This window comes from Vanacampus margaritifer, chromosome 13, assembly GCF_051991255.1.
Source record: "Vanacampus margaritifer isolate UIUO_Vmar chromosome 13, RoL_Vmar_1.0, whole genome shotgun sequence".
Classification (NCBI taxonomy): domain Eukaryota; kingdom Metazoa; phylum Chordata; class Actinopteri; order Syngnathiformes; family Syngnathidae; genus Vanacampus; species Vanacampus margaritifer.
Genome location: NC_135444.1, coordinates 22,687,498 through 22,711,209, shown reverse-complemented (window position 1 = coordinate 22,711,209; position 23,712 = coordinate 22,687,498). Strand labels below are relative to the sequence as shown.

General features: G+C 40.4%; 2 protein-coding genes across 3 annotated transcripts; both read right to left on the bottom strand.

Annotated features, from left to right (window-relative positions):
• Positions 1-446: 446 nt before the first annotated feature.
• Positions 447-12,078, bottom strand: il12rb2 (interleukin 12 receptor, beta 2a). Of its 2 annotated transcripts, XM_077584424.1 has the most exons (17): positions 11,932-12,032; positions 11,129-11,264; positions 10,919-11,043; positions 9,775-10,029; positions 9,557-9,680; positions 8,552-8,742; positions 8,325-8,467; positions 7,665-7,809; positions 6,756-6,829; positions 5,038-5,248; positions 4,679-4,852; positions 4,427-4,528; positions 3,309-3,455; positions 3,101-3,232; positions 2,420-2,522; positions 2,243-2,327; positions 447-1,599 (listed from the first exon to the last, which is right to left on the bottom strand). In XM_077584424.1, exons 3-17 carry the CDS (start codon positions 10,983-10,985, stop codon positions 1,150-1,152), a joined length of 2,403 nt encoding a protein of 800 aa, XP_077440550.1. In that variant the 5' UTR covers positions 10,986-11,043; positions 11,129-11,264; positions 11,932-12,032; the 3' UTR covers positions 447-1,149. The 2 variants fall into 2 exon arrangements, with proteins under 2 accessions (XP_077440550.1, XP_077440549.1); XM_077584423.1 differs by having other exon boundaries at positions 11,129-12,078.
• A 634-nt stretch (positions 12,079-12,712) lies between these two features.
• Positions 12,713-23,712, bottom strand: LOC144062745 (interleukin-12 receptor subunit beta-2-like). Its single transcript, XM_077584422.1, has 16 exons — positions 23,565-23,712; positions 23,349-23,484; positions 22,173-22,342; positions 21,799-21,922; positions 21,393-21,550; positions 19,490-19,632; positions 19,243-19,399; positions 18,265-18,347; positions 17,925-18,129; positions 17,343-17,543; positions 17,124-17,222; positions 16,613-16,768; positions 15,259-15,399; positions 14,582-14,666; positions 14,390-14,477; positions 12,713-13,872 (listed from the first exon to the last, which is right to left on the bottom strand). The coding sequence occupies exons 1-16, from the start codon at positions 23,602-23,604 to the stop codon at positions 13,429-13,431; spliced, it is 2,430 nt and encodes an 809-aa protein (XP_077440548.1). The 5' UTR covers positions 23,605-23,712; the 3' UTR covers positions 12,713-13,428.

The following is a 23,712-nucleotide window of genomic DNA, read 5'->3' as shown; positions in this document are numbered from 1 at the left end:
CAAATTTCACCAGCTCCATTGTTTTGCCCCACATTTACGGCGGTCCCATCCCGGCACCCTGGTTTTTTTTTGTTTTGTTTTGTGTTGTTTTTTTTAGTCCAGCCAGCTAGCTAATTGTTTGGGCCATGTCCGTGCCAATCCCACAGTTGCCATAGCGATTCATATGAACCAATTAAAAGTGAATTCAGCACTAGAACTACTTCCTGCTTCCAGCTCTAAGAATGATGGTAAATGTAGTCCTACTTTCCTATGCTACGGTTGACAGTCAGACCCAACACGAACTGAGCTTTCCTGTACTATTTTCAATATTACACATTCTGTAATTGAGTAAAAGTACAATTACTTGCATAAAAAAAATGACTTTGTAAAAGTAAAAGTACTCATTCAAATAATTACTCAAGTAAAAGTAAAAAAGTACAGGCTCTAAAATGTGCTTCACCAGTAAAAGAAAAAGTATTTTCGCCGGATGTTTCCTCCTCGTGTCATATAAATTGAAGACCATTACATTTAAAAGATCATCACTTAAACCCTTAAAAGGGACTAAATTGCATTATGAAGCCCTTGCAACATTTTTTTTTTACTCCCCTAGATGGTGCCCTTGTTTTAAAGATGCAATGGAAATTAATTAAGTTTCCACAACTTGCCTTAAATACACGTATAAATTATATGCTTAATGATGTTTACGGGAGGAAACTTGTATTATTATTATTTTTTTATTAAATAATTATAACTGTAATTCAAAAAAAGATGCCTCTGCCAAATCGAGTGTTTTGGCTTATTTACAGCTGTTGAACTGTCAACCGATAGATGGATAGATTTTTTTGAGTGGTACCGACAATTTTGTCCACCTTCTCCTGGGCGCATTTTTTTTTTGCCCATTTGCGGGTTCCGGTACCACTTGCATGAATCACTAGAAAAGCAGCCACACCCTACAAAGAGGACGCGTTCTGGTTAAAAAAGGGCAAACGAATCCTGTTTTGTTTTTGTTCCTAGGGAGAATTTATTGCATATTTGATTTTCAGCAAAATAGTGTTCTGGTTTTTAATTTATAAAATCGAATCACCCTAAATGAGTGATTAGTGGACTTAAACGATGTGACTCGACAGCTAGTAAATAAAGCGCTTCAACTTCCTAGTAGTGTGTGTGAGGTCAGCGGTTCTCAAAGAGGCTGCTGCAGTCGATCTGGACCTTATCCAGGGACAACGTCCCAATGATCTGCGCTTCCATCGGCTCGCTGAACAAACTGCAAGCGGGCAGCAGCGGCATCATCGTCATCATCTGTGCAAACTCCTCCTCCTCCTCGGCCAGTTGGGCCGCCGCCGCCTCCTCCTCCTCGCGTCGGGCTGAGAGGTAGTTTGCAGTTGCGGTATTGGAGTTGAGCGACGTCTGGGTCTGCTCCGAGCCGTCCGACTCGTGCGAGTCACTTTTGAGGTATGTGGTGAGGGGCCGCCGAGGTGTGGAGGGGCCGGCCGGTGGAGAGGCCGCCGCCTCCGTGTTGTGATTGGACAGCTCCTCTACATCTGTGATGATGTTGTTGATTGGCTCCTCCTCCACGGTTGGAACGGCGTCACGATGCTGGGCGTGCAACATCATTTCACCCTGTACCGTACGTAACCAAAAATCAATCAATTAGGGGTGTCAGGCGATTACACTTTTTTATCGTAATTAGTCGCATGACATCAATAGTTAACTCACAATTAATCGCAAATTTTATATCTGTTCTAAATGTACAATAAAATATATTTTTTCTTAGTTTAGTTTAGTTTTTAGGGGAAAAAAATGGTAAACTAAAAGAAATGTCATTGATACTTTAATTTCATAATAATTCATAAAATTTTGTTAAAATTAAAAAGATGTACTATAAAAAAAACAAGTGTGATATTGATTTGTGTTGGTCATTTTTCTGCCACTAGATGGCATAATTGCACTTGTAAGACATTGGTGACAGCTCAGTGCATTTTTCTTTTCATACTATAAGCTATCTAATCTTTAACATGAAGTAACTTTTTTTAAGTAACTCATTTTTTTAATTGTAAAATAGAACATGACCACAGTCTCCACAAATATATGCATTATTATCAAATTTATTACTGCTAAATTTTGACTGCTGTTCCCCCCCTCTTTCCAAGTAACGGTCATTAACGCGCTAAAAAAAATTGTGGCGTTAAAGGAACTTATCTCAAAATTAACGCACTCATTTTGACACCCCTAAAGTAAGAGTGGTACGAAAACTTTTGATCACCTTCTCCTGGGCGCATTCTTTTGCCCATTTGCTGTTTGCGGGATCCGGTACCACTTGTATGAAGCACTGGAAAAGCAGCCACACCCTACAAAGAGGACGCGTTCTGGTTAAAAAAGGGCAAACGAATCATGTTTTTTTTTTTTGTGTGTGTGTTTTTGCTGTTGCTATGGTACGAACCTCCTCTTCACGGGTGGAATTTGACACAGGCACAGCAACAGCGCCACTGCCACGGATAACAGCAAACACAAGACCAGGAGGCGCATTGGGATTTTCTCTACAGCTGCGAACCGCAACGAGCACACATTTATTTTTAGTCATCATTAGTAAGCACCATAATCAACTGTACACATAAAACAAAGTGGATTTATCATCTTAATTTGTTTTGTTTAATTTCTAATACAAAAAATGTCAAGCATAAAAAAAATTCACAGTCTCTTATTTGCTCCCAAAAACGTATAAATGTGTTCTATTTTAAATATTACCATGCTCCCAAAGATGTATTTATAAGTTTTTTATGCTATAGCATACAAAAGGCTTTGATGCAGCCGAGTATAAGAGATCAACCAGGGCCATGTTGCAAAAAAAAAAGCCCTTTCCCCCACAGTTAAACAGATTTGTGAATATTGATGAACCTTAGCTATATTCTAATGCTAATTGCTGCAAAAGCAAAAACAGATACAAATATACTTTTTTTCATGGTGAAAGAAGAGACGCTAATCTTTCTTTTGGTAGGTTCCCCCCAAATTTTTTTATAGCAATAGATCACAATATTCTGTGGACCTTGCAAAATCAGTCCAAATCCAGTAAAACATCCGAGAGTTAATGATACAGGTACAGGCGGACATGACGTGCTCTCACCATGGATGATGATCTTGACTTTTTGAGAAGGTGGACTTTCTCCCTGAGAATTCCAAGCCGTTATCCACAGGCTGTGGGCGCCCACAGGCAAGTCCTCCACCACAAACGTCCGTTTGGTCGCTTGAAGGGGGTCTGCAAATCAAAGACGCAAAAAATGGCAGTTAGAATAAATCGAAATCAACTTGATCAAAGATATTCGTTTTTTTACATTGCTGCAAATGTCCATTGCCGTCTTCCAGGTAGATGGTGTACTGAGTGATGCAGCCGCCACGCTGAGCCCTGGGAAGCTCCGCCCACGTCAATTTCACCCTACTGGCATCCACTTCCTGTTGAACTGACGGGCCAACTTTGGGCACTGCAAAAGAGGTAATGAAATTACTGCTGGGAGTGACATTTTGGTGAATTTGGTGCATCGGTTCTTCAGACTTTTTGTGGGAGCCCGAAAACACGTATTCCAACGGAGACTTGAACCCGGATCTTGTGTGACCTAATCATTTAGGCTGGCCTCAGAGGAGTATTTATCCTGAATGGTCATATACACTCTAAAAACAGTTGGGTCAAAAATAGGGGTGGGAATCTTTGAATGTCTCACGATTTGATTCCGATTTTTGGGTGTGCGATTTGATTCAGAATTGATTTTAGATTAACAACGATTTTTGATTCGGAATGATTTGATTGACAATGATTTTTGTTTCAATTTATAGATGTTTAAGGAATCGTAATGATCTACTGCAGTCCGACTCGCTAATGTTAATTAGTGCTCTACACGCGGCACTTTTATCACTCAACAGAACGGTTCCACGCTGAAAAAAAAAACTTTTATTGGAATAATTTAATCGTGACGTTTTCCTTCTACTCTCTAATGTGGCTTCAAATTGTGTATCAGGAACCACACTGCCCCTAAGTGGCCAAATCGGGTACAACATGAACAGCGCTCTCTCGCTCTCTCTCTCTCTCTCAATAAAGGCACACACAAACAAAGGGAAGACGGTATAAAATAATTTAAATAAAAACGATTTTGGGACATTTAAAATGGATTTTGAATCGTACTAAATGAGAATCGATTTTTTGGCACACCCCTGGTCAAAAATAACCCAACTATGGGTCAAAAATGGACCAATCCTCTACTTGGGTCAATTTTAGCCAACTTTTTTGGTTGTTTTATACAAAACAACCCAATTTTTTGACCCAAGTAAAGGATCTGACCAATATTTATGAGTTGTTTAATACTAAAAGATCGATTTGTTGACTCAAAGTTGGGTCGGTCCATTTTTCATCCCTAATTGGGTTACTTTTGACCCAACTGTTTTTAGAGTGTACTGTTACCTGATTGGCTGGTGTTGATGAGTCTAAAGGTTCTGGTGGCCATCGAGCCGTCACTGTAGAAAATATAAAGGCTTCCTTCATAGCACTCAGACGCATTCAAACCTGTGAAAAAAAAAAACGCCAGTTCAGAACACATTGTGAAAATGATCTAGAACATATCAAAAGAAAATAGGATGACACCGAATAAATGAATCGAATGATCTGGAATAGATGAAAAGCAGATAACCCAGAACACAGACAGAAATGTAGGACCTGTGATGACGGCGCTACGATTTTCTGCGCCCAATCTGAGCCACTGCAGCTCCTGCAGTTTGAGTCCCTCAGGGTACCACTCCAACACGTGCGCCGCCGCCCCTTCTGATTGGTTCCACCAGAGGGCAACATCGTGCTCGCGTGCCTTCACCTTGACATCCAACTCGGCTGATGCTAAAAATGAGAAGAAGAAAAAAAAAAGTCTGCGAAAAATTTGGATGAAATGTTTGTAAGAATGTCTTCCATAGTTTCATCACATTGAAATTTGAAGATTTTTTTTAAATGTTAAAATGAATAGAAAGGCGGAAAAAGTGAAGAACTGTGAATGCTTTCCTGATGCTCTGCACGTGATTGTTTACCTTTGGCGCGCCAGACGGTGACATTGGCCGGCGGGGACGTCCCTTTGGAGTTGAGGGCGCTCACCGTCACGTGGCACTCCGCGCAAAAAGCAACTTCAGCGCCAGTGGCGTTGGCACTGAAGTTGGACGTCAGCACCGGCGCCGACTGGGAGTTGTGCACCGCCACCACGTACGCCGTAATCCGACCCGCGGCGTGGGCGACGGTCATCGGCTGGAAAGTCCAGAGAGATACGTTGGAATGTGAAGAGCAGCAACTGAAGAAAGTGCAACGTGAGCTGAACTCAAATGTTGTCAAATGAAGATTTTCTTTGTAGGTAACGTCAGATGTAAGACTTCGAAGAAGAAAAAAAAAAGCTTAAGTATAGGATAAAAGTAGTTATTTTTTTTTATGTCTTCCTTAGTTTTGGTCATTTGCTGTGAAGTTTCACAAAAAGTAAGGTTATTTTGGAATGTTGATTAGTGTTAAGTGGAATTTAAATTAATTATTAGAAAAGTGGAAATTTGTGATTTGGACACATTAAGTAATTTTGGGGATCACTTTGTTTCGTTCATGGAATTCTTATGAAAAGAGTTACATTTGTAACATTTTAGTATTTTTTTTTATACAAATTTGTGAAATTGATGTGGAATTTTTGAAAAAGTTGCTTTTTTTATAATATTGATCATATTGAATTAGAAATGGTTTGAATTGTTTGAGAAGTAGTGAATATGAGGATAATTTGTTTAATGTCTATTAATTAGGAATTAATTTAGTTTTTTTTTATAAATAAAAGCTACTTTTGTCAAAAATCTTAATTCATTTGTGAATTAGGTGGAATTCTTCAAAAAGTATGTCTTTTTAGAATTTACAACATTTTGAAGTTGGTTTGAATCTGTCGAGAAATTATTAATTGACTTTTATATATTGATTTGAATTTGTGTGGAAAATGTGGAATTGAGGTAAAAAAAAAAAAAAAAAGATTTAGGATTTTGATCAATTGAGAAATTATGAAGTTGAGATCAGTTTGAAAAAAAAAAGGTCCATTTGTCAAATTTTGAATTGGTTGAGGATGAATGAATATGAGGAGAATGTGTGGCGTCTGCTGTATTTTGTGTTATGAAATTGACGTTCATTTTATTTATTTATTCACTCACTTATTAATTTATTGATGTAAATTGTATTTACTTGTATACTTGTTTTGTTTTACTTCTCTTTACTGCACGACCAATTTCTGTTCCATGTACAGCACTTTGCACACAGCAATGCTTGTTTTAAAGTGCTTTATAAATAAAGTTGAGTTGAGTTTGTTGCTATTGCTTTTGTCATGTACAACAGGTCAAAATCCAAATTAAAAAAATTTATTAATGGCATTAAAAAAAAAACTCAACTTCCTTGTCCTTGGCTGAGGTATTCGTGGAATGTTTTGTCTCTTGATTCTTGTATTTTTTTTCTCAGCATTTGGCAAGTCATCATGTCTTTACTCGATCATTTCTCTTTAGCGCCGCTTTTCTAGTAAAGCGAAACTGTCAGCTTCAGTGTGTTTTAATATGACAATACCTACGTGCATATGTTAAGCGTGTACGTGTGTGTGGTTACAAGTGAGGGATGTGTGACGCGTAACGCCTAAGCCGTGGTCAAAAATTGACCTTTTAATGTCAAAGTGGAATAGAAAGCAGCGCTCTGAAAACGACATGGAGACAAACATAATCATATGACACACTCGTGCGTTCGTGTTTACCTTCCAGTAGAGCCTGATGGACTTGGAGTCGAACGGCGGTCGCGCGTACCACACATCCAGCTCTTCGGCAGGTGCTGCCGACACAAACCACAACGTTTGCTTTGAAAGAGGCCTTTTTTGTCTTAAAGGGGAAGACAACCATAAACATTTCTTGCCAATAATATGTTATATGTGACCTCACTATTCTGATTCATATTACATTTGTGGAATATGCAGCAAAATCCAGCTGTTTTTAATCCATCTCGGGGGGCGGCCATTTTGCCACTTTCTGTCGACTGAAGATGACATCACAGTTGCTCAGGGCTCAGGCAACGACCAATCAGAGCTCACCTGTTTTCTGAAGCTGAGCTGTTGTTACCTGAGACCTGAACAACTGTGATGCCATCTTCAGTCGACAGCAAGTGGCAAAATGGTCGCCTTCTTATATTGATAAAAAAACTTCTGGATTTTGCTGCTTATCTCATATTCCACTAATGTAATATTAACCAAAATACCGTATTTAGACTAGTGGGGCTTTAAAGGAATGAAAGCGTTGTTTCAAGGCATTAGGCATTGTGTCTTAATTGAGACTTTATTTTTTTATGTGTCTACTCATTGTAGACACTTCTACTTATTTTCATGTTGTGATTATGGGACAGCCCTCAGGCTCTATTACCGGTTTAAAAGTGTAGCACCTTGTAAATTGTCTCAAACAAACATCGGGCGTCACCTTGTTGTGCTTCGAAGAAACTGCCTACACAAATACAGCATCTTAACACCATCACTTTTAGACACGTACTTCCCATCAGCATTCAGTATGTACTATAATCGCGACATTGTAATTCTAAAACTTCAACGGAGTTTTTATAAAAAGCCAGAAAATAATGTCAATAATGTCAAATGTAATATCAAATGATTTCAAATACTTGCCTTCCTCCTGAGTCCAACTGGACGTGACGTTACTCCATTTGCTCCACAAGCCCGTGCTGAATTTGGCCCGGCCTCTGAAACGGTAGAACCGGTAGGGCTCCAGAGAACCGATGGATAGCAAGTGATCCGAAGCTACGGGCCCGTCCTGGAATAACAGTTAGCATATTAGCATTTGATCATTTCTCATAGTGATCCGGGTGTCACGTGACTATTTCAATGCCAATCTGCATTTTTTTTTTACACTCTTTTTTTCTGAGTGTCACAGGTTTTCAGTTTCAACTCTCTGGTTTTCAGTTTCACTTCTCTTTTTTTTCCACTTTCAACGTATTGGCAATGTTTTTAACGTGGGGGGCGGGGCTTTGAGCGCGAGAACGCCTTCCAGCTTTTCAGGGGAGGAGAGAGGGGAGGGCGCCCTCTGTTGGCTAAAGGCAATACTCATGGATACAAGTTCACCAGGAACGTGCACTTGCTGTAGAAGGTGAAGAAAGTTCATTGAAGGCAATTAATTTCAATTGGCTCGTTTACGCAAGAGTTCATTACGATGATAGACAGTATTAGCGGTTATAGAAAGCTTGATTTTTTTTAAACCAGGTAAATAGTTAATCAGGCAGCGCCCCTCTTGTTAGCATTATAGTTAAACAAAGATTACAGCATCCTTACTGAATTCGGGTAGGTGTTCCAATTCCCTGTTTCCGTAGCGTACTGGACCTCCAGGCGTTGCGTTCTCTCAGGCGGCCAAACCTTGATGTCGCACTTCCTGGAGGAGCATCGGGGCACCCCGAGGGCCGGAGCATAGGGGACCACTGTTCACATTAACGTAATGTCAACTTGAAAGTGCACCACGACAATCACACAAAGACAAGAACGTTAAAAAAAAAAAGAAGTACCGATGTCACTGAGGGTGTAGTTGGCGGTGAGCGACACGGCTGGCCCAAACGGATTGTAGGTTTTGAGCCACACCGAGATGAAGCGGACGCTGTTGGGCACGGGAAATCTGGCAATTGGAGGATCAGCTCCCCCGATGACGATTTTGATTAGAGGCCACGACACTGTGAGATTTTCTGAAATACTGGTCACCCTGCAACACACATATACTCATTTGTGCTTCTGTTTTGGTTAGCAACAGAGTTTAAAAGGACACATTTAGTGTAATGAGTCAAATTTGTGTGTTTGTCAGTCTGTGAACGATTGTGTGTGAATGTGGTCTCCCCCATGAGACACATTTAAAAAAAACGTGACTGTGTGTGCGTGTGTGTGGCGGTGTGTTAAAATGCGTTCAGAAAGTTACAAACTTAAACGTGTGCGTGATTGAGTGCATGTGTGGGAGCGAGAGTGTGGTTAGGAGTACGTGCACACAGCACACAACACTGTTAAGAAAAAAAGAAGTACATTTTACAAAGAAAGTTTTGAGTAAATTTTGCCGGTTTATTTAAAAAAAAAAAAATCTACTCAAGGGTTGAGGAGGGAACTCACAACCTTCATGTAAGGGGACAGCCACTCTACCACTTGAGCCATGCCGCCCCTGCTGTGTGTTAGTAGACGGAATCCTTGTACCTCCAAGAGACCCTCTTTTTCTTTTTTCTTTCTCATTTTAGACACACCAGCAATGCATGGCAAACAGCACGAGTGGCATGGCTCAAGCGGTAGAGTGGCTTTCTCCCAAGGTGAAGGTCATTGGGTTCGTTCCTCAATGCTTGAGTACCTCAAAACTCTCCTTGTAAAATTGACTTAGAATTTCTGAGTGGAAAAAAACATTTTATTTTATTTATGTATTTATTTATTTAATTTTCTACAGTGTACCTGTTTTCATTTTCTGTGGGAACAACCTCATATATGGGAAGCAAATTTCTTAAAGGTCATTCACACACACACACACAAGCACATGCACTGACCTGATCTCTGAAGTGTCTCTCAGGTGTGTTTTGCCGTCTCGATCCCAGGAACAAAACACCTCACCAGTCTCGTTGCTCAGCACCGTGTGGTTGCACTGAAAGTTCCGTGGAGTCTCTGGTGGATCTGCAGACATAAAAACATCAAACAGACTTTAAAAAATAAAATAAAATCAGTTTTTGGAGACGACAACCAGTCCCCGGGTGGTCCACACACTCACAACCAGTCAAGATGTCAATCCCACACTGGTCCAGGTCCAGGCATCGGCACAGGCAGCTGAAGGTGCGGTCCTCGGCGATGTTGTCCACGCGCATGTACGTGGTGCTGGAGTTGAACTCCGCGTGCGGCGCCCGCGAGTACTCGCTGTACATGGAGCGGTCGCAGTCACAGTTAAAGGTGCAGTACACCTTAAAGCTGGAACCTCGTCGCACCGCGGGCCCCGCGCTGGACCAGATCGCGCAAGCCTCCGTCTCACCTGAGAAACGGGAAAAACAAGACATGTGTAGGGTGCTGACCTCTGCCAAGGCCACAGCCAATCGGGAAGAGGCATACTTGTTAGTTAGCAAACTACTTCCTGGTTCATGAGCAAGGGTTAGGGTTCTAAAATAGGTTTTCAAGGTTGAGGGTTTTAAAGTAAATATAACATCATATCATCTTCCTTCCCTTCCATACTTCCTTGTTTTCTTTCTTCTGATTCTTCCTTCCTTCCTTTATATATCCTTTTTTCCATCCTACCTTTCATCCTGCCTCGCTACTTCCTTCCTTTCGTAGCATCCTTGTTTTCTCCCTACCAGCCTTCCTTCCTTCACTGAAAAAGTCTAATTTTGCTCAATTTTATTCCCTAAAGTGGTTGCACAAAATAGAATCATCTGGACCAATAGACATTTTTTTAGGTAGTTCTCTATTTTACTTTAAAAAAGTGTATGATTGATCCATGTCCCTAATGTATATATTTTAGGGCCGTCAAAATTAGTGTGTTAATTTTTTGTTAATTTTAAGTTTCTTTAATGCCACAAAAAATTTTTACCGTGCAATTAATGACCGCCCCTTACTTGGAAAGCCTATACTGGGGGAATTTCAGATTAGATAGCTCTTAATATGAAAATAAAATGCAGACCAAAAATAAATAAATAAAAAAATAAATAAAAGAATGAGAAGTACCGCAATGTGTATCGGATCGCCACCAAAGTATCGAGATCCGGTTTGGATCCCGACAAGTGAATCGTCCCAGCCCTAATATATATATATATATATATATTTTTTTTTTCCTTCTTCTTTCTTCCTTTTGTGCTTAACATAACTGGCCAATAAAGACGATTGTGATAGAAGTTTTCAAAATAAACGCAGCGAACTTTGCGGCTTACCTGCGCCGAGTCGCACCAGCAGCATCAGCAACCCGGCGCAAACCAGGGACCACGGAATTGCCGCCATGTGTCATCGGCAACGGACTTTTTGTGCACGTGTGTCACACGTTCGCATCAAAGACCACCTCCCAAAGAAACACAAAAGCGTTGGAATGCGAGTTTTACTGGCTGTGACAAAGCAAACAAACTTTGACACGACAATGTACTTACTGAACTCCAGAACGGTGGATGCGCCACCGTGTGCATCATCATCATGGTTGTTTCTTAACATCCTCCGCATGGTCGGCGCGGTGAATGTGTCAAGCGCCGTGCTCTTTGTTAGCATGTGAGTCAAAGTTTCGCTTGACTGGAGGAAGTTCAGTGTGGCGACGTGCAGCACAATGGAACCATTCCAACACACACACACACACACACACACACCACCCTTCAAGCCTTTCTGTGCTATAGAATCTAGTCGTGTTCTTGGCTTTCCAGTTTAACAATGTTCTGTTGGGTTGTATTGTATTTTGTCTCGTTTTCTTATGTTGTGTTTTGATATGCTGTATTGTACATAAGCGATGTTTTGTGATTTATATTACACTGCGTGGTACTATTACCAATGACATAACGTTAGCTACATTCAGTTATGCTACATTCAGTTATGCTACATTCCGTGTGTGATGTTATTTTACACCAGTTTACTCTACATTGGTATGATGAGGGTTGGGAAATCCAGGAGAGAACAACAGTTTGACTTTAGCCACTGGGTGCTTCTAGTCAACAGGTGCTCATTAGCTCGTTTACCTGCCAGTTAATGAGAAGCACCTGTGGCTAAAGCTAATCGAATTCCCCAACCCTGATTATGATACATTAACATTAACTCTATGCTACATTACGTTACGCTAAGTTGTTTTGATTCAAAAATTCATTATATTTGCACACACAATTGAGCCCATCTACAGTATATTTCATTTCAACTAACAGACCGTTAACACAATGCCCCAAACATGATCTTTTCTCATTTGAGCTTTTACCTAGCGATAGCACTCATCTTAGCGACCAAACAATCGACACAATTTCCCACAGCTCGCCTCATCAACATTTCCGTGCATCTGAGAACTCCTTTCAAGCTTCACCACCCGTGACGAGATGCATTGTGGGACTTTCCCCTTCTGCCACAAAGCGTCTCACCCCCCCCCCCAAAAAATAAATAAATAAATAAATAAATAAGCATCTTGTTTGATTTTTCACCAGTAAAGTTTTACATTGGGCGAGTGAGCGTATAGGGGATGGAAGGTGGTTGAGGAAGTGAGATAACCATCAGGAAGTTGCAAAAAAAAAAAAAAAAGTGTTAAATTGAAGTTGAGGAAACAGACACACTTGCGGTGTGTTTTTTACTCACTCACAACAAAATTCGACGCTAACGACACGCAGCTGGTACACATGAGCTCAATTACTATGCTAATTGCTTTTGCTCATGTGTTTTAAGAGAGTTTTGCTGCTGGCTTGGTGGCGTTTTAAATCGGGTTCGAAAATAGACTTCTGTCCTCATGAGGATTTAGTAGAATACTGTACAAGCAAACAAACAAAAATGCTGTCATTAAAAGAAAATGGACTATTTTAGGGCAACATTCATTCAGCCTAGGCAGAGGTTTAAGCCAAAGGATCTTTGTAAGCATATTGTACAAAAAGTGCAAAATACACTTAGGAAATGTTCTTGCTAGATTTTAGTTTGGTATTGATTCAAAAAGTAGACAATAGCACACAGTCATTCAAAGAAGAGTGACAGTTTTAGTTCAACTTTGACATGCTTCTTTGACATGGGTTTAAATTGAGAGCACATTGACCGGGTACACACAACTATTTAGTGTGCTATTGTACAAAAAAAAGTGAGCATTCATTAGTAGAAAAACAAGTATTATTAAAAAATTTTAACGCGACCTTGTTACTGATACAAAATAGTACAAAATGCGTTTTTAGGCAACATTTGCTCAGGATTCCATATTGACGCTGTTCTCACAAGCGTTTGATACAAATTGTCCAAAACAGTACAAAATGTGTACTGTAATTATGTTGTTGTTTGTTAAAAGTAGTGCAAAAATGGACACAATTTTTTTTTTTTGGTGGGGTTTGTGCTTGCTTGTGTGGTTTTCTACGAAATTTGCAGACAGGATGAATGAACAGCATCAGTGTTGGTTATCTCTTTGACTGCCAAAAACGTTAAATAACGTTTAGTAAAATCCTATGGAGGAGTGCCAAAGACGTTAAAATACGTTTTTTTTTCAAAACAGAGGTGAAACTAACCATTTTCTATTGTTGATTACTGAAAAACGGAATAAGGTAGAAACAAACTTTTTTTTTCTGATGAAAGATGAGAGTTCAATCTTTCATTTGGTAGTATGTGTGTTTCCATAGTCCAAACACATAATTTTCTGTGGACCTTGAAAGATCAGTCGAAATGCTTAAATCGGCTGGCACTGGCGACATCCCTTTTCTGAAAACGTCTGGCAGTCAAAGAGTTATTCTGCTTCCTACCCGTTGCAGGGAATGCAGACTTGTGGGATGTAGCCACCCGCCAGCGAGACCTCCACCACGGTTTCAGCCTGTAAATCCATCACAGGCGGATGACCTTCGAGGCCCCCCCAGTTTCCCGTACTCAAGTCCGTGTGGGGCCAGGCGGAGGGCTGCAAGTTTCCCAGGGTTGGTCCAAAGCCGCCGGCACCCGAGTCAACTCCCGTGGGGTCCGTTTGGTCCTGGTCTGGCTGGTCTCCTCGCGGGACGTCGTTGAGCTGAGGTTTGTAACCGTGGTCCAGTGTTGCCATGACAACCTCCGCCAGAAAACAGGTCTCGGCTTTAGTGGCTTGCTGGACGTTAGAGGCGGGGGGGAGCAAGGCCTCTGCGGAGGCAAAACTGATGGGGGACAGCGGGGGGTCGCTGTCAATGGACGAGAAGGGCGTCTCGCTATCGGTGTCCAGCTAAGGATCGAGATGACCATTATTTGTATATGGAGTGGATTTATTTGAATGTATTCATCATGCATGCAGTCAACAGACAATTGAAAGGGATTGTTGTCATATTTATGAATGAAATACGACGACACCGAATCTGTCTGCCTGCACCTTGATCAAAAATGCACCAAAATCGCATTTACCACCATTTAGACCTGGTTTCAGTGAGTCTAAACACGCTAACCTATACTTGCCGCGGCATGAAATGAACGTCAAGCTATGAAAGTAGACCCCAAAACATTTAACAGGAAATTCAACGTTAGAGGAAAATTTACCACCTTGATCTTAGCTGTCTGCTTGATCTCAATCGGCATTGAATGCATCATCATCATTGATAATATGACATTTAAAGAATCAAATGTTTCAACATAAGACAATATCAGTTCACATTGATTTGGGTGTGCAAAAGAGAAAGCGCCATAAAAATCTAATATCTAATGCATTATTATCATGCAGGGGGTACCTAATGAAGTGTCCTACCTACCAGGAGTTTGATGGGTAGGCTATTTCCTGGTTTGGGAAGCTTTTCCACCAACCAGTCAGGACCCCATAACGCACATATTGCTTTGATCCTGATCACCACACACACACACACATACACACACACACACACACAGGTACAACAAAGTTCAAAAGGGCCCTTCTTGTGTAATGAGTCCAATATTTTTTTGCATACCTTCTCCTCACACAGCTCCAGCACGCCAGCTGTACCAGGACGGCAACCACAGCCAACACGGGCAACACTTGCATGGCCAGTCCAGCTAAGAAAATACAATGAAAATATTCACAACATCCAGGCATTCCATAAATTGTCCAATCTCACGTTGTGCAGTTTATTCTCTAGTTGTTAACTCGTTCACTGGCAGCCATTTTCTCTGAAGCAACCCCCTTTGCTCGCAGCTGTTTTACTGGATTTGGACTGATTTCGCAAGGCCCACAGAATATTGTGTTCCCATTGCTATAAAAACATGGAACGATTAGAGTCTCTTCTTTTAGTCAGGGAAAAAAGTATATTTCTATCTGTTTCTGTTTTGCAGCAATTAACATTAGAATATAGCTAAGCTTCATCATTATTCACAAATCTATTTAGAATTGTGAGGAAATGAGTTTGGCTTTGGTTGATCTCTTATACTCTGCTGCAACCTACTGGCCGTTTGTGTGATAACTACTATTTCTTCAACCATTCTTTGCAGTTGAGAGGCTGCATCAAAGCCTTCTGTATGTGCTTGCATAAAAACGTATAAATACGTCTTTGGAACACTTACAACATTTAAAATAGAACGTATTTATACATTTTTGGGAGCAAATAAGTGAACGTTGAAGCATCGTCATGGGAAAAGTATGATCAGCCACCTGCAGGCTCCCTGTATCGATGGTAGAAGACATTCCCGCGCGGGCCCTCTCCGGCGGAGGTGGAGGCAGACATCTGGATGGCCACGGCGCCCCGGGGAAACTTCAGCCATTTCCGTCTGTGATGCGACGCAGCCACCACCACTAAGGACGATGACATCATCAACAAGCTGACAAGTGCTGCTCACCTCGTGGGAGTAAGACGGAAGGATGCAAAGAAATGATGTATGAAAGCAAGGAAAAGGAATGGTGGAAGGAGAAAAGGAGGAAACACAGGAAGGTATGAATGGAGGGAGGGAGAACGAAAGGAAGGAAAGAAGGGAAGGACAAAGCAAGGAGGTAAAGAGGGAACATTTAGGAAGGAAAGGAGGGGGAGGATAACAGGGATGGAGGGAGGCAGTAAGAAAGGAAAGAACAAAGGAAGGAAGGTAGAAAGGAAAGGAAGGAAAGAGGAAAAAGGAATTAACTAAAAGAAACAAGGAAGATAGGAAGGAAATAAGGAAAGAAAATGGGACAAAACGAAGGGGGGGGGAGGAAGGATGGAAAGAATGAAATGAAGGAAAGAAGAAAGAGAGGGAGGGAAGATAGAATGGAAGGGAGGCAGGAGGGAAAAAATGAGTAAAAGAAAGGAAGGAATGAAATGAAGCAATATAGGAAAGACAGGGAGCAGGAGGGAGCAAGAAAAACCCTTTCAAGCCTAAACTTGAAAACCTTAAATGAACCTTTGTTTAGAAACCTCAACCCATGATTTGAAACCCGAAGTAAAAGCCCTAATCATGGCTAGAAATTCTACTTTGAACCCCTAACGCAGACAATTAAGAATGATTAAATATTATATCAAATTTATTATCACGGGTGCTTACCTTTTAATTTGTCCTTAAGAAAGAAAAGAAAAGCATGATTGTGGTACTCAGATTGTCCACTAGAGGTCACTATTGTATTCAATCATAGGCTTTCATGCGTTCCCTTTTCGTTCTACACTACAATGGAGTATATGCCACGGAGGTGGCTGGACTTCCGGGTTTTCACCCATCAACTTTGTTTGCGTTTCTGGTTTGCGACGTGTGGGCCGCGTCCCAGTACTTGCGCTTCCGCCTTTGTGCCCCTCGGTGGCGCGTTCCCGTCGACGGGTGCGAGTGTGTAGTGTCTGTCTCAGTGTCCGAAGCATTTAAGACAGCCGAGACGCCCTCCCGCGCGGTTGGGGGGGCGCAGTGGTGGGGGTGAGAGTGTTGGAACGCGGCCAGCAATGGCCGAAAACGGCGCTGATGTGTAAAACCCGGAAGTCGAAAGTCCGTGGCATCTACCCCATACCGGTTTTTCCTCCGCACTTGTTTATAGTTGTGATGCTTTTGTTGACCTGGGATTTCCGGGCTGTGCACGTGGGGGGTCCTCAGATAGACTGTGTAGTTTTTGATGAAGCCCCTCTGCTCGTCCACCGCGGGGTCCGCCCATTGGACCAGGAGGTGTGTGGTGTTGTGGTCCAGCACAGAAACGCTGGGACCGGCGGTTGGTTCTGAAAATATAAAAGTGTGACGTCACGCCCTAGACCTTAACCAGGAAGCTCGCTTTTGTCAAGTTTGGTAATGTAGCAGCCTTTTTTGTAAATGTCTCTTTTCTTTTTTATTTCCCCCCCAACACATTTAATAAAAATAATAATAATAATATGATAATAATAATACAAATTTATAGGTATAGTATAGCAATTTTGTGAAAAATGTGGAAAAAGCAAAGGGTTTCACAATTTTGAAAAGAAAGGAAAAGCATTTTGGCACATAAAATGTCGGAGAGGGAAAGTGAAAGGCTGTCAATACTACTAAGTATTCACAGTGTTTCATTAAAAAACCAAAATGTATACAGGCGTGTATTACTGAGCTCTCCTGAGTAGTCCAGGATAGATGACGGCGTGCTGACTCCTCGACTGTTGACGTCATACACTGAGATGTTGTACCTCACGCCCTCAGAAAAGCCTCACAACAGGAAATCACAAGCAGATTATGTGTAATACACTTGCTATCCTCTAGGTGTCAGTGCCGTATTGAAAAATAAATCCCACTGTGTCCGTTTACTACTTCTCAACTTGTTTGTACCTGTGATGCTTGCATTGTTTTGATCCTTGGACACTTGTATCCAGTTTAGCTCACTTTTCTCCGCAGGCACGCTAGTCCATTCCAGAACATAATACAGCTCTTCACTTTCTGGTGCTCTTGGTCTAGCCCATTCCCAGGAGACTAGCATAGCGCTGCCGTTAGCCGAGGGATCAGCTTGCCCGAGAACAGGCCCTGGGTCACCTGGACAGCAACATGCTACGTTAGCCTCGTTGCTATCACCTCACCATGAATATACTCTCATTAAGGCTTGGTGAATGGTTTATTGTGACATAATAACTAACCTAACTAATCTAAATCATTAGAAGTGTGGCAGTAGGTCGATAATCATAACTGTTCAGGAAACCCCGCCAAACGGCATGTTTGTTCAAACATTAACATTTTATTGTTAAAAAGGGAAGAGCCACTTTCAAAACTCTGATTGGTCATAAATTTGTTAGATAGAACGCATTTGTACGTTTTTGGGGAGTAAATGAGTTCATATTAATAACTGCTGTTACAATTATAATAAAATGATAAAAACTTCACTATTGTCTAACATGCGTGTTGTGATGCATTGTGTACCTGAGAGAATGAGAGGCACGCGGGCCGACGGCGACGTCCCGTAAGTGGTGACCACGCTGACGGCAAGCTCCGCAAGATCGGACGGCACCCGAAGTGAGCACTGGCACGCGGACGTGACGCAGATCACTTCCCGTGCCGCGGCACCTCGGCCCAAGTCTACCATGTAGCGCTCCACCTGGCCACTGTACGACTCTGGAGGAGGAGCCTAGAGGTTGTGACGCAACAATGAGGCTAATTGACATATTACCGCACCCTTATCGAGTCGAACTGCTTTTAAATGAGGACAAATAGCATTACATGCTATGTAATGTAAACCATTTCCAGATGAATGGCATAGTACCTTCCACAAAACCGTGACAGTCCGAGGTGAGCCGCTCTGGTGATTGCGCAATATCCGCCACACATGCAGTGGCTCAGACGGCCCTAAAGATAAACGCAAAGGAAACTTATTAGTCATCACTAATAGTTTCATAATCCAAAGTATCCGCTTGTGGGTTTTGCAAAGAAAGCCATCTGTGAAGCAATGCAAGAGAATATCAAATTTGCAGAAAATGAGACCCAATTGGAGGAGATTGATCATGAAGAGAAGGGCCCTAAAACAGAGCCCTGGGGAATCCCCTTTGATGAATGAAAAGGACTTTGTATGCACTTGGACTACACACATAGTGCATTTAATTTTGAGTGAATTTAAAGTTCCTTTATCGCCACTTTTCTTAATTTTTTTTTCACGTCAAAATTTAGTAGTAATAGATTTTATTATAATAATGCATATATTTTTGGGGTCAAGTTGTATTTTACAATTTAAAAAAATGTGCACAATTTCACAAGTTACTTCATGTTAAAGATGAGATAGCCCTTAATATGAAAAGAAAAATCCTCTGAGCTGTCACCAACGTCTTACAAATGCAATTATGCCATCTAGTGGCAGAAAAATCACCCAAATCAATATGACACTCGTTTTTTTTTTACAGTTCATCTTTTTAATTTTTATTTTTATGAAATTACTGTATCAATTACTAAAATATGCAGCCATATTTCTATTAGTTTAACTCCCCCCCACACACACTTTTATGTATGTTTTAGTATGAACTTACCAAAAAAAAATTACATTTAGAACAGATACAAAATTTGCGATTAATCTTGAGTTAACTACTGAAGTCCTGCGATGAATTGCTATTCTAAAAAATGATTGCCTGACACCCCTAGTCTAAATATGTAAGACGATTCCTGTACTTTCATTAATATATTATTTTAGAAAACAAAAGCACAAAAGAAGAATACAATACATGCAAAAACTTAACAGGAAAATTGACCAGACCTTTTCCAGGACTTCTGCTCATCATCTCTTGACTCCATTTGCTGCAGTTTCTGGTTCCCGTGGTACATGCCCTGATCTGGAATTTGTAGTCTACCAAAGGTTCCAGATCATCCACTTGGACCTCATCCAGTTGGAGCCTCGTCGCCTCCTTCGCTTCCTAAATGATAAGAAGCGGGACGAGGGGGTCACAGGGAACCCAGCAAGCCTGGAGGAGGTCACCTGGCTTTTGTTTTTTTTGTTTTTTTACCCAGGAGTAAGATTTGGCTGGGCGGAGCCTGACGAAAGCAGTGAGCTGGGAGGAGTCTTCGCAGGTCTCCCACCGCAACACGGCCGGCAGCGTGGAAGAGTTCCCAAAGTGGATACTTGTGATTTGAGGGCTTTCAGGTACAACTGTAGGAGTGAAGAGACCCCTTGTTTGAAGATCACGTTGGCTTATGCATTATTCATTATGACTGCTGCTGACTCTCAGACTCCGACATTTGTCTCCAATGCTTACAAAACATTACAGACACTTATGTTCATGCTTTATGGTTATGTACTCCGGTTATGTATTTCTGGACTAAAGTCTTAGAAAAACTTTCCGCTATTTTGGACTGTAGGATACCTTTATCTCCAAACTTGTGTTTGCTAGGTGACCTAACAACAACTGACTTACCACATAAACAATTTCAATCTACACTTGTAGCCCTTACTATCGCTAAAAAAACAATTCTTGTTAACTGGAAAAATAAACAAACTCTGAATATCGACCAATGGTCTAACCTCCTCATAAATCACATTTTAATGGAAAAAATATCTGCCTCAAATAAAAACCAAATATCAAAATTTATAGAAACATGGTCTACGTATATAGAATTTTTTAACCTAATTCCGGTTACTTAATTCTGTCTGTTAGCGAGAGCCACTACATCGTGATAACTTACATTGATGTTTCTGCATTTGGCAATTTATTATTATATTATATTATTAGTATGGGATTTTTTTTAATGGGCTTTAGGTGAACTGATGAATACACACACGCTCGCACGCATGCACGCACACACACACACACACACACACATACGCACATACACATACTCACCCACATACAAAAAAAAAGTATATATATATATATATACATATATATATGTATATGTATTTATAATTTTTTTTTTTTAAAAAAAACATTTATTAAAATTTTTTTAATTGATTTGTTGTTTTTTAAAAAAAAAAAAAAAAAAGGAGAGCAATGATGATGTCAAATCGAATGAACAATACTGAGCTCTCCTGTAATAAAAAAAAAAAATGACTGCTGCTTAATTTGAGTTCAAATTGAATTTCTGATGACACTGGCTCCATTGTTTTCTTTATTTCGAGTGACAAAGATATTTCAATGGTTTGTTGGTAAATTTGGGTTGCTGTGTTTGGTTTCACCTGAGATAGCAATATTTTTGGAAATTTATTGCTTGATAATTGATATGCTTCCAAAAACGGATAAATATGTTCTATTTAAATGTTTGAAGTGTTCCAAAGACGTATTTATACGTTTTAATGTTTTGTTATTTATTTATGCTAGAGCATACAGAAGGCTTTGATGAAGCCTCTCAACTGCAAATAACGGTTGAAGAAATGGTAGGTATTACACAAACGGCCAGCAGGGGGCAGCAGAGCAAAATATATCAACCAGGGCCATGTTGAAAAAAAAAAACCTAAATTAATCACAATTCTAAATAGATTTGTGAATAAATGATGAAACTTAGCTATATTCTAATGCTAATTGCTGCAAAATGGAAACAGATAGAAATATACTTTTGCCAGTTTACAAAATGTACAAAATTGGTGTTTTGACTACACCTGTTTTTTTTTGGTTTTTTTTGCATTTGTATACTGCTTATACCGTATTGCCTAATTTTCTGAATTTTTGATTAATTTTCCATATGAAACATGATTTTCTTATAAAAGACTCTGTGATGACGATTGCCGTCTTTCACGATATCACACCAAAGATGAAAGAATACTGCATGGACATGCTTAAAAAGACAGACACACCCAAAGATACCTCGTTATATAGCATAGATAGCGACAAAGATCATACCTATATCATAACTTCCGTTTTGTTAGCACTTTTTAAAAACAAACATGGTCAAACAGGTCCTTTCTTGCTTGCTTACGTATTTGTGTGGGCTGCAGCGTAAACGGATCCGAGCTTGAGAGTCCAAAGTGGTTGTCAGCGCTAACCACCAGCCGGTACCGCTGGTTCACATCCAACTCCTCTTTCGGTAACTCCACCTTGTCCGCCTCAGAAATCCAATTCCAAGTGCTGTTTCCACTGAGGAATGAACGACTGAATTATTTGGTATGGAATTCATTCTGACGATACTAATAATGATGAATAATAATAAAAAGCGCTAGACGTAGCTTTCTTTTGTTGAGTGAACCAAGTAAAACTACAAATGATATGTGAACTATGAACTTTTACAGCTAAAAAAGAAACACACGCACACAAAAAGTTAAATGTTGTCCAAATTTGCTATAACGCAGCACATTAGCATTCGCGAGCTGCCGTTGAGTGCTAACCTGCTGAGTGACACCTTATAGGAAGTGGCCACGTAAGTGTCGTGCCCGGCCTGCCACCGGCACTCCACCGAGGGGGAACGCGAGGTGGTCTCGCAAGTGATGTTCTCCGGCTTCTCTGGGGGCCCTTTGGTGAAGGAAAATGCTTGTGGTTAGCCATAATGCCGCTTTTAGCTAGTAGCTGTCTAGCTAGCTAGCTACAGTTAGAGGTAGTCCTTGTTCTGTTTTTAATTACTTGGTTAAATTGTATGGCTTTCAATATATCGTACATTTTTATGAAGTATTTAGTCATTGTATTTATCAGCTGACTAAACTGCCGGACCCCCGTCCACCCAGTCAAATTGTTCTAAAAGCGCCACTGACGCTACAGTACATACGGCCCCCCTCCAGGGTTAACCCGTCGACGGTGTGGACTTGGCCGTGCTGGTGCAGCCTGCAGCGTAGGTTGAATTTGGGCCGCCGTATGTTAGCCAGCCTGAACAGCACCAGCGGGCTGCAGTCGTCCCTCCACTCATTCTCGGGCGGCAACACCAAAGACACTTTGGACCTGCAAGGGCAAACATCAACATTATGCGCATTAGTTGCTTTGCTACTTACAAATTCTTTCTATTATCATACTATGCTACCTTTTTTTTATTTTTTATATTGTGACTTGCAAGGGCTATTTTTTTTTTAGTTTGTTTTGATTACAGTACTTTTATTTACTTGGATTTTTGTAAAAGGCAAATTCTTTTATGAGATTGATTATATTATTTTTGATATTATTTTTTCTTCACATTTAGTATTTTCTTTTTAGAATTACATTAGTTATATAATTTTTTTAACTTTGATTTGATAATTTCCATACTCTTGTATTGTTAGTTTTAATCTTCATTTACTTAATCAATATTTTTATTTTTTGCTAATTTATTATTTTTTTATTTTGTAACCTTTTAGTGTGCTTTTGTAAAGGCAGATTATTTTTAATACAGCACTTTTTACTATGTCGATTTTTGCGTTTTTTTTTTTAAATCACGTGCTTTTGTATAAAGGTGGCACTTTCAATGCAGCTCTATGACACAATTATTATTTTAATTACTTTAATTATTGCAAATATTACTTTTTTATTTCTTACTTTTTATTTGTATTTTTAAATCAATTATATATTTTTCAAAGATATAATTTGATTATGCCACTGTAAAATTTTAATGGCCTTGTTATTGTGACTTGTGTTACTTAATTTCATTTTTTTTTAATTGCTTAGATTACTTTTTGGAACAGATGCACTAGTTTACTTTGCATTACTTTTATCATTGTGACTTTCATTCATTGCTATTTTATTTGTTGTTGTATGCGTTTTATTATTTTCTAACTGTAAAGGCAGAGTTCTTAATGTTGCTTTATAAAAACTATTGTTTAAAAAATAAACTGTGATAGCTTCATGCTATTGTGAGTTTTGCTATTTATTTCTATTACTTGAGTTACTTTTTGTAAAGACAGAATAGATTTTTTAAATATGACTCCTTCTATGGTTTCTTCGTTGGTCTTCAAACGTTTTGTCTGTGGTTTCTTACCCCGGCGAACACGGATTCTTGATGCGGCAGGACACCACGAGTTCTGAGCCCAGCAAAAAGGGCAAGGGCGATTCCATGTTGAGCTTGCCCCATCTGTTGTCAAGCTTCTGGGCGGCAGCGAAGAGTGGGCCGCTTCCTGCAGAAAAGAGCAAAAAAGCGGACGTGGACGGCCTTTTATGGGGTGGGGGGGGGGGGGGAACCCAAAGAAATACTCACGGCTGAGGAGAAGCGCGATGAAGCATCTCCAGAGGGTCATCGCAGCTCAGCACGAAAAGTGTCACGACTTCCTGGTGTCAAGCGATTGCTTTTGACATTTGGTGAAGAATCCATCTGATAAAAGACAAACGGCAGCAGAAAAAAAAAA

Coding starts and splice junctions, on each gene's coding strand:
- il12rb2 (XM_077584423.1), bottom strand. CDS start 10,985: ATGGCGGCAATTCCGTGGTCCCTGGTTTGCGCCGGGTTGCTGATGCTG. Junction 2,328..2,419: donor ATTCCACCCGTGAAGAGGAG/GTTCGTACCATA, acceptor TCCTCTTTGTAG/GGTGTGGCTGCTTTTCCAGT. Junction 1,600..2,242: donor AAGAATGCGCCCAGGAGAAG/GTGATCAAAAGT, acceptor CGTACGGTACAG/GGTGAAATGATGTTGCACGC.
- LOC144062745 (XM_077584422.1), bottom strand. CDS start 23,604: ATGACCCTCTGGAGATGCTTCATCGCGCTTCTCCTCAGCC. Junction 21,923..22,172: donor GTTAACCCTGGAGGGGGGCC/GTATGTACTGTA, acceptor CCTTCACCAAAG/GGCCCCCAGAGAAGCCGGAG. Junction 18,130..18,264: donor CTGTCACGGTTTTGTGGAAG/GTACTATGCCAT, acceptor CACAACCTCTAG/GCTCCTCCTCCAGAGTCGTA.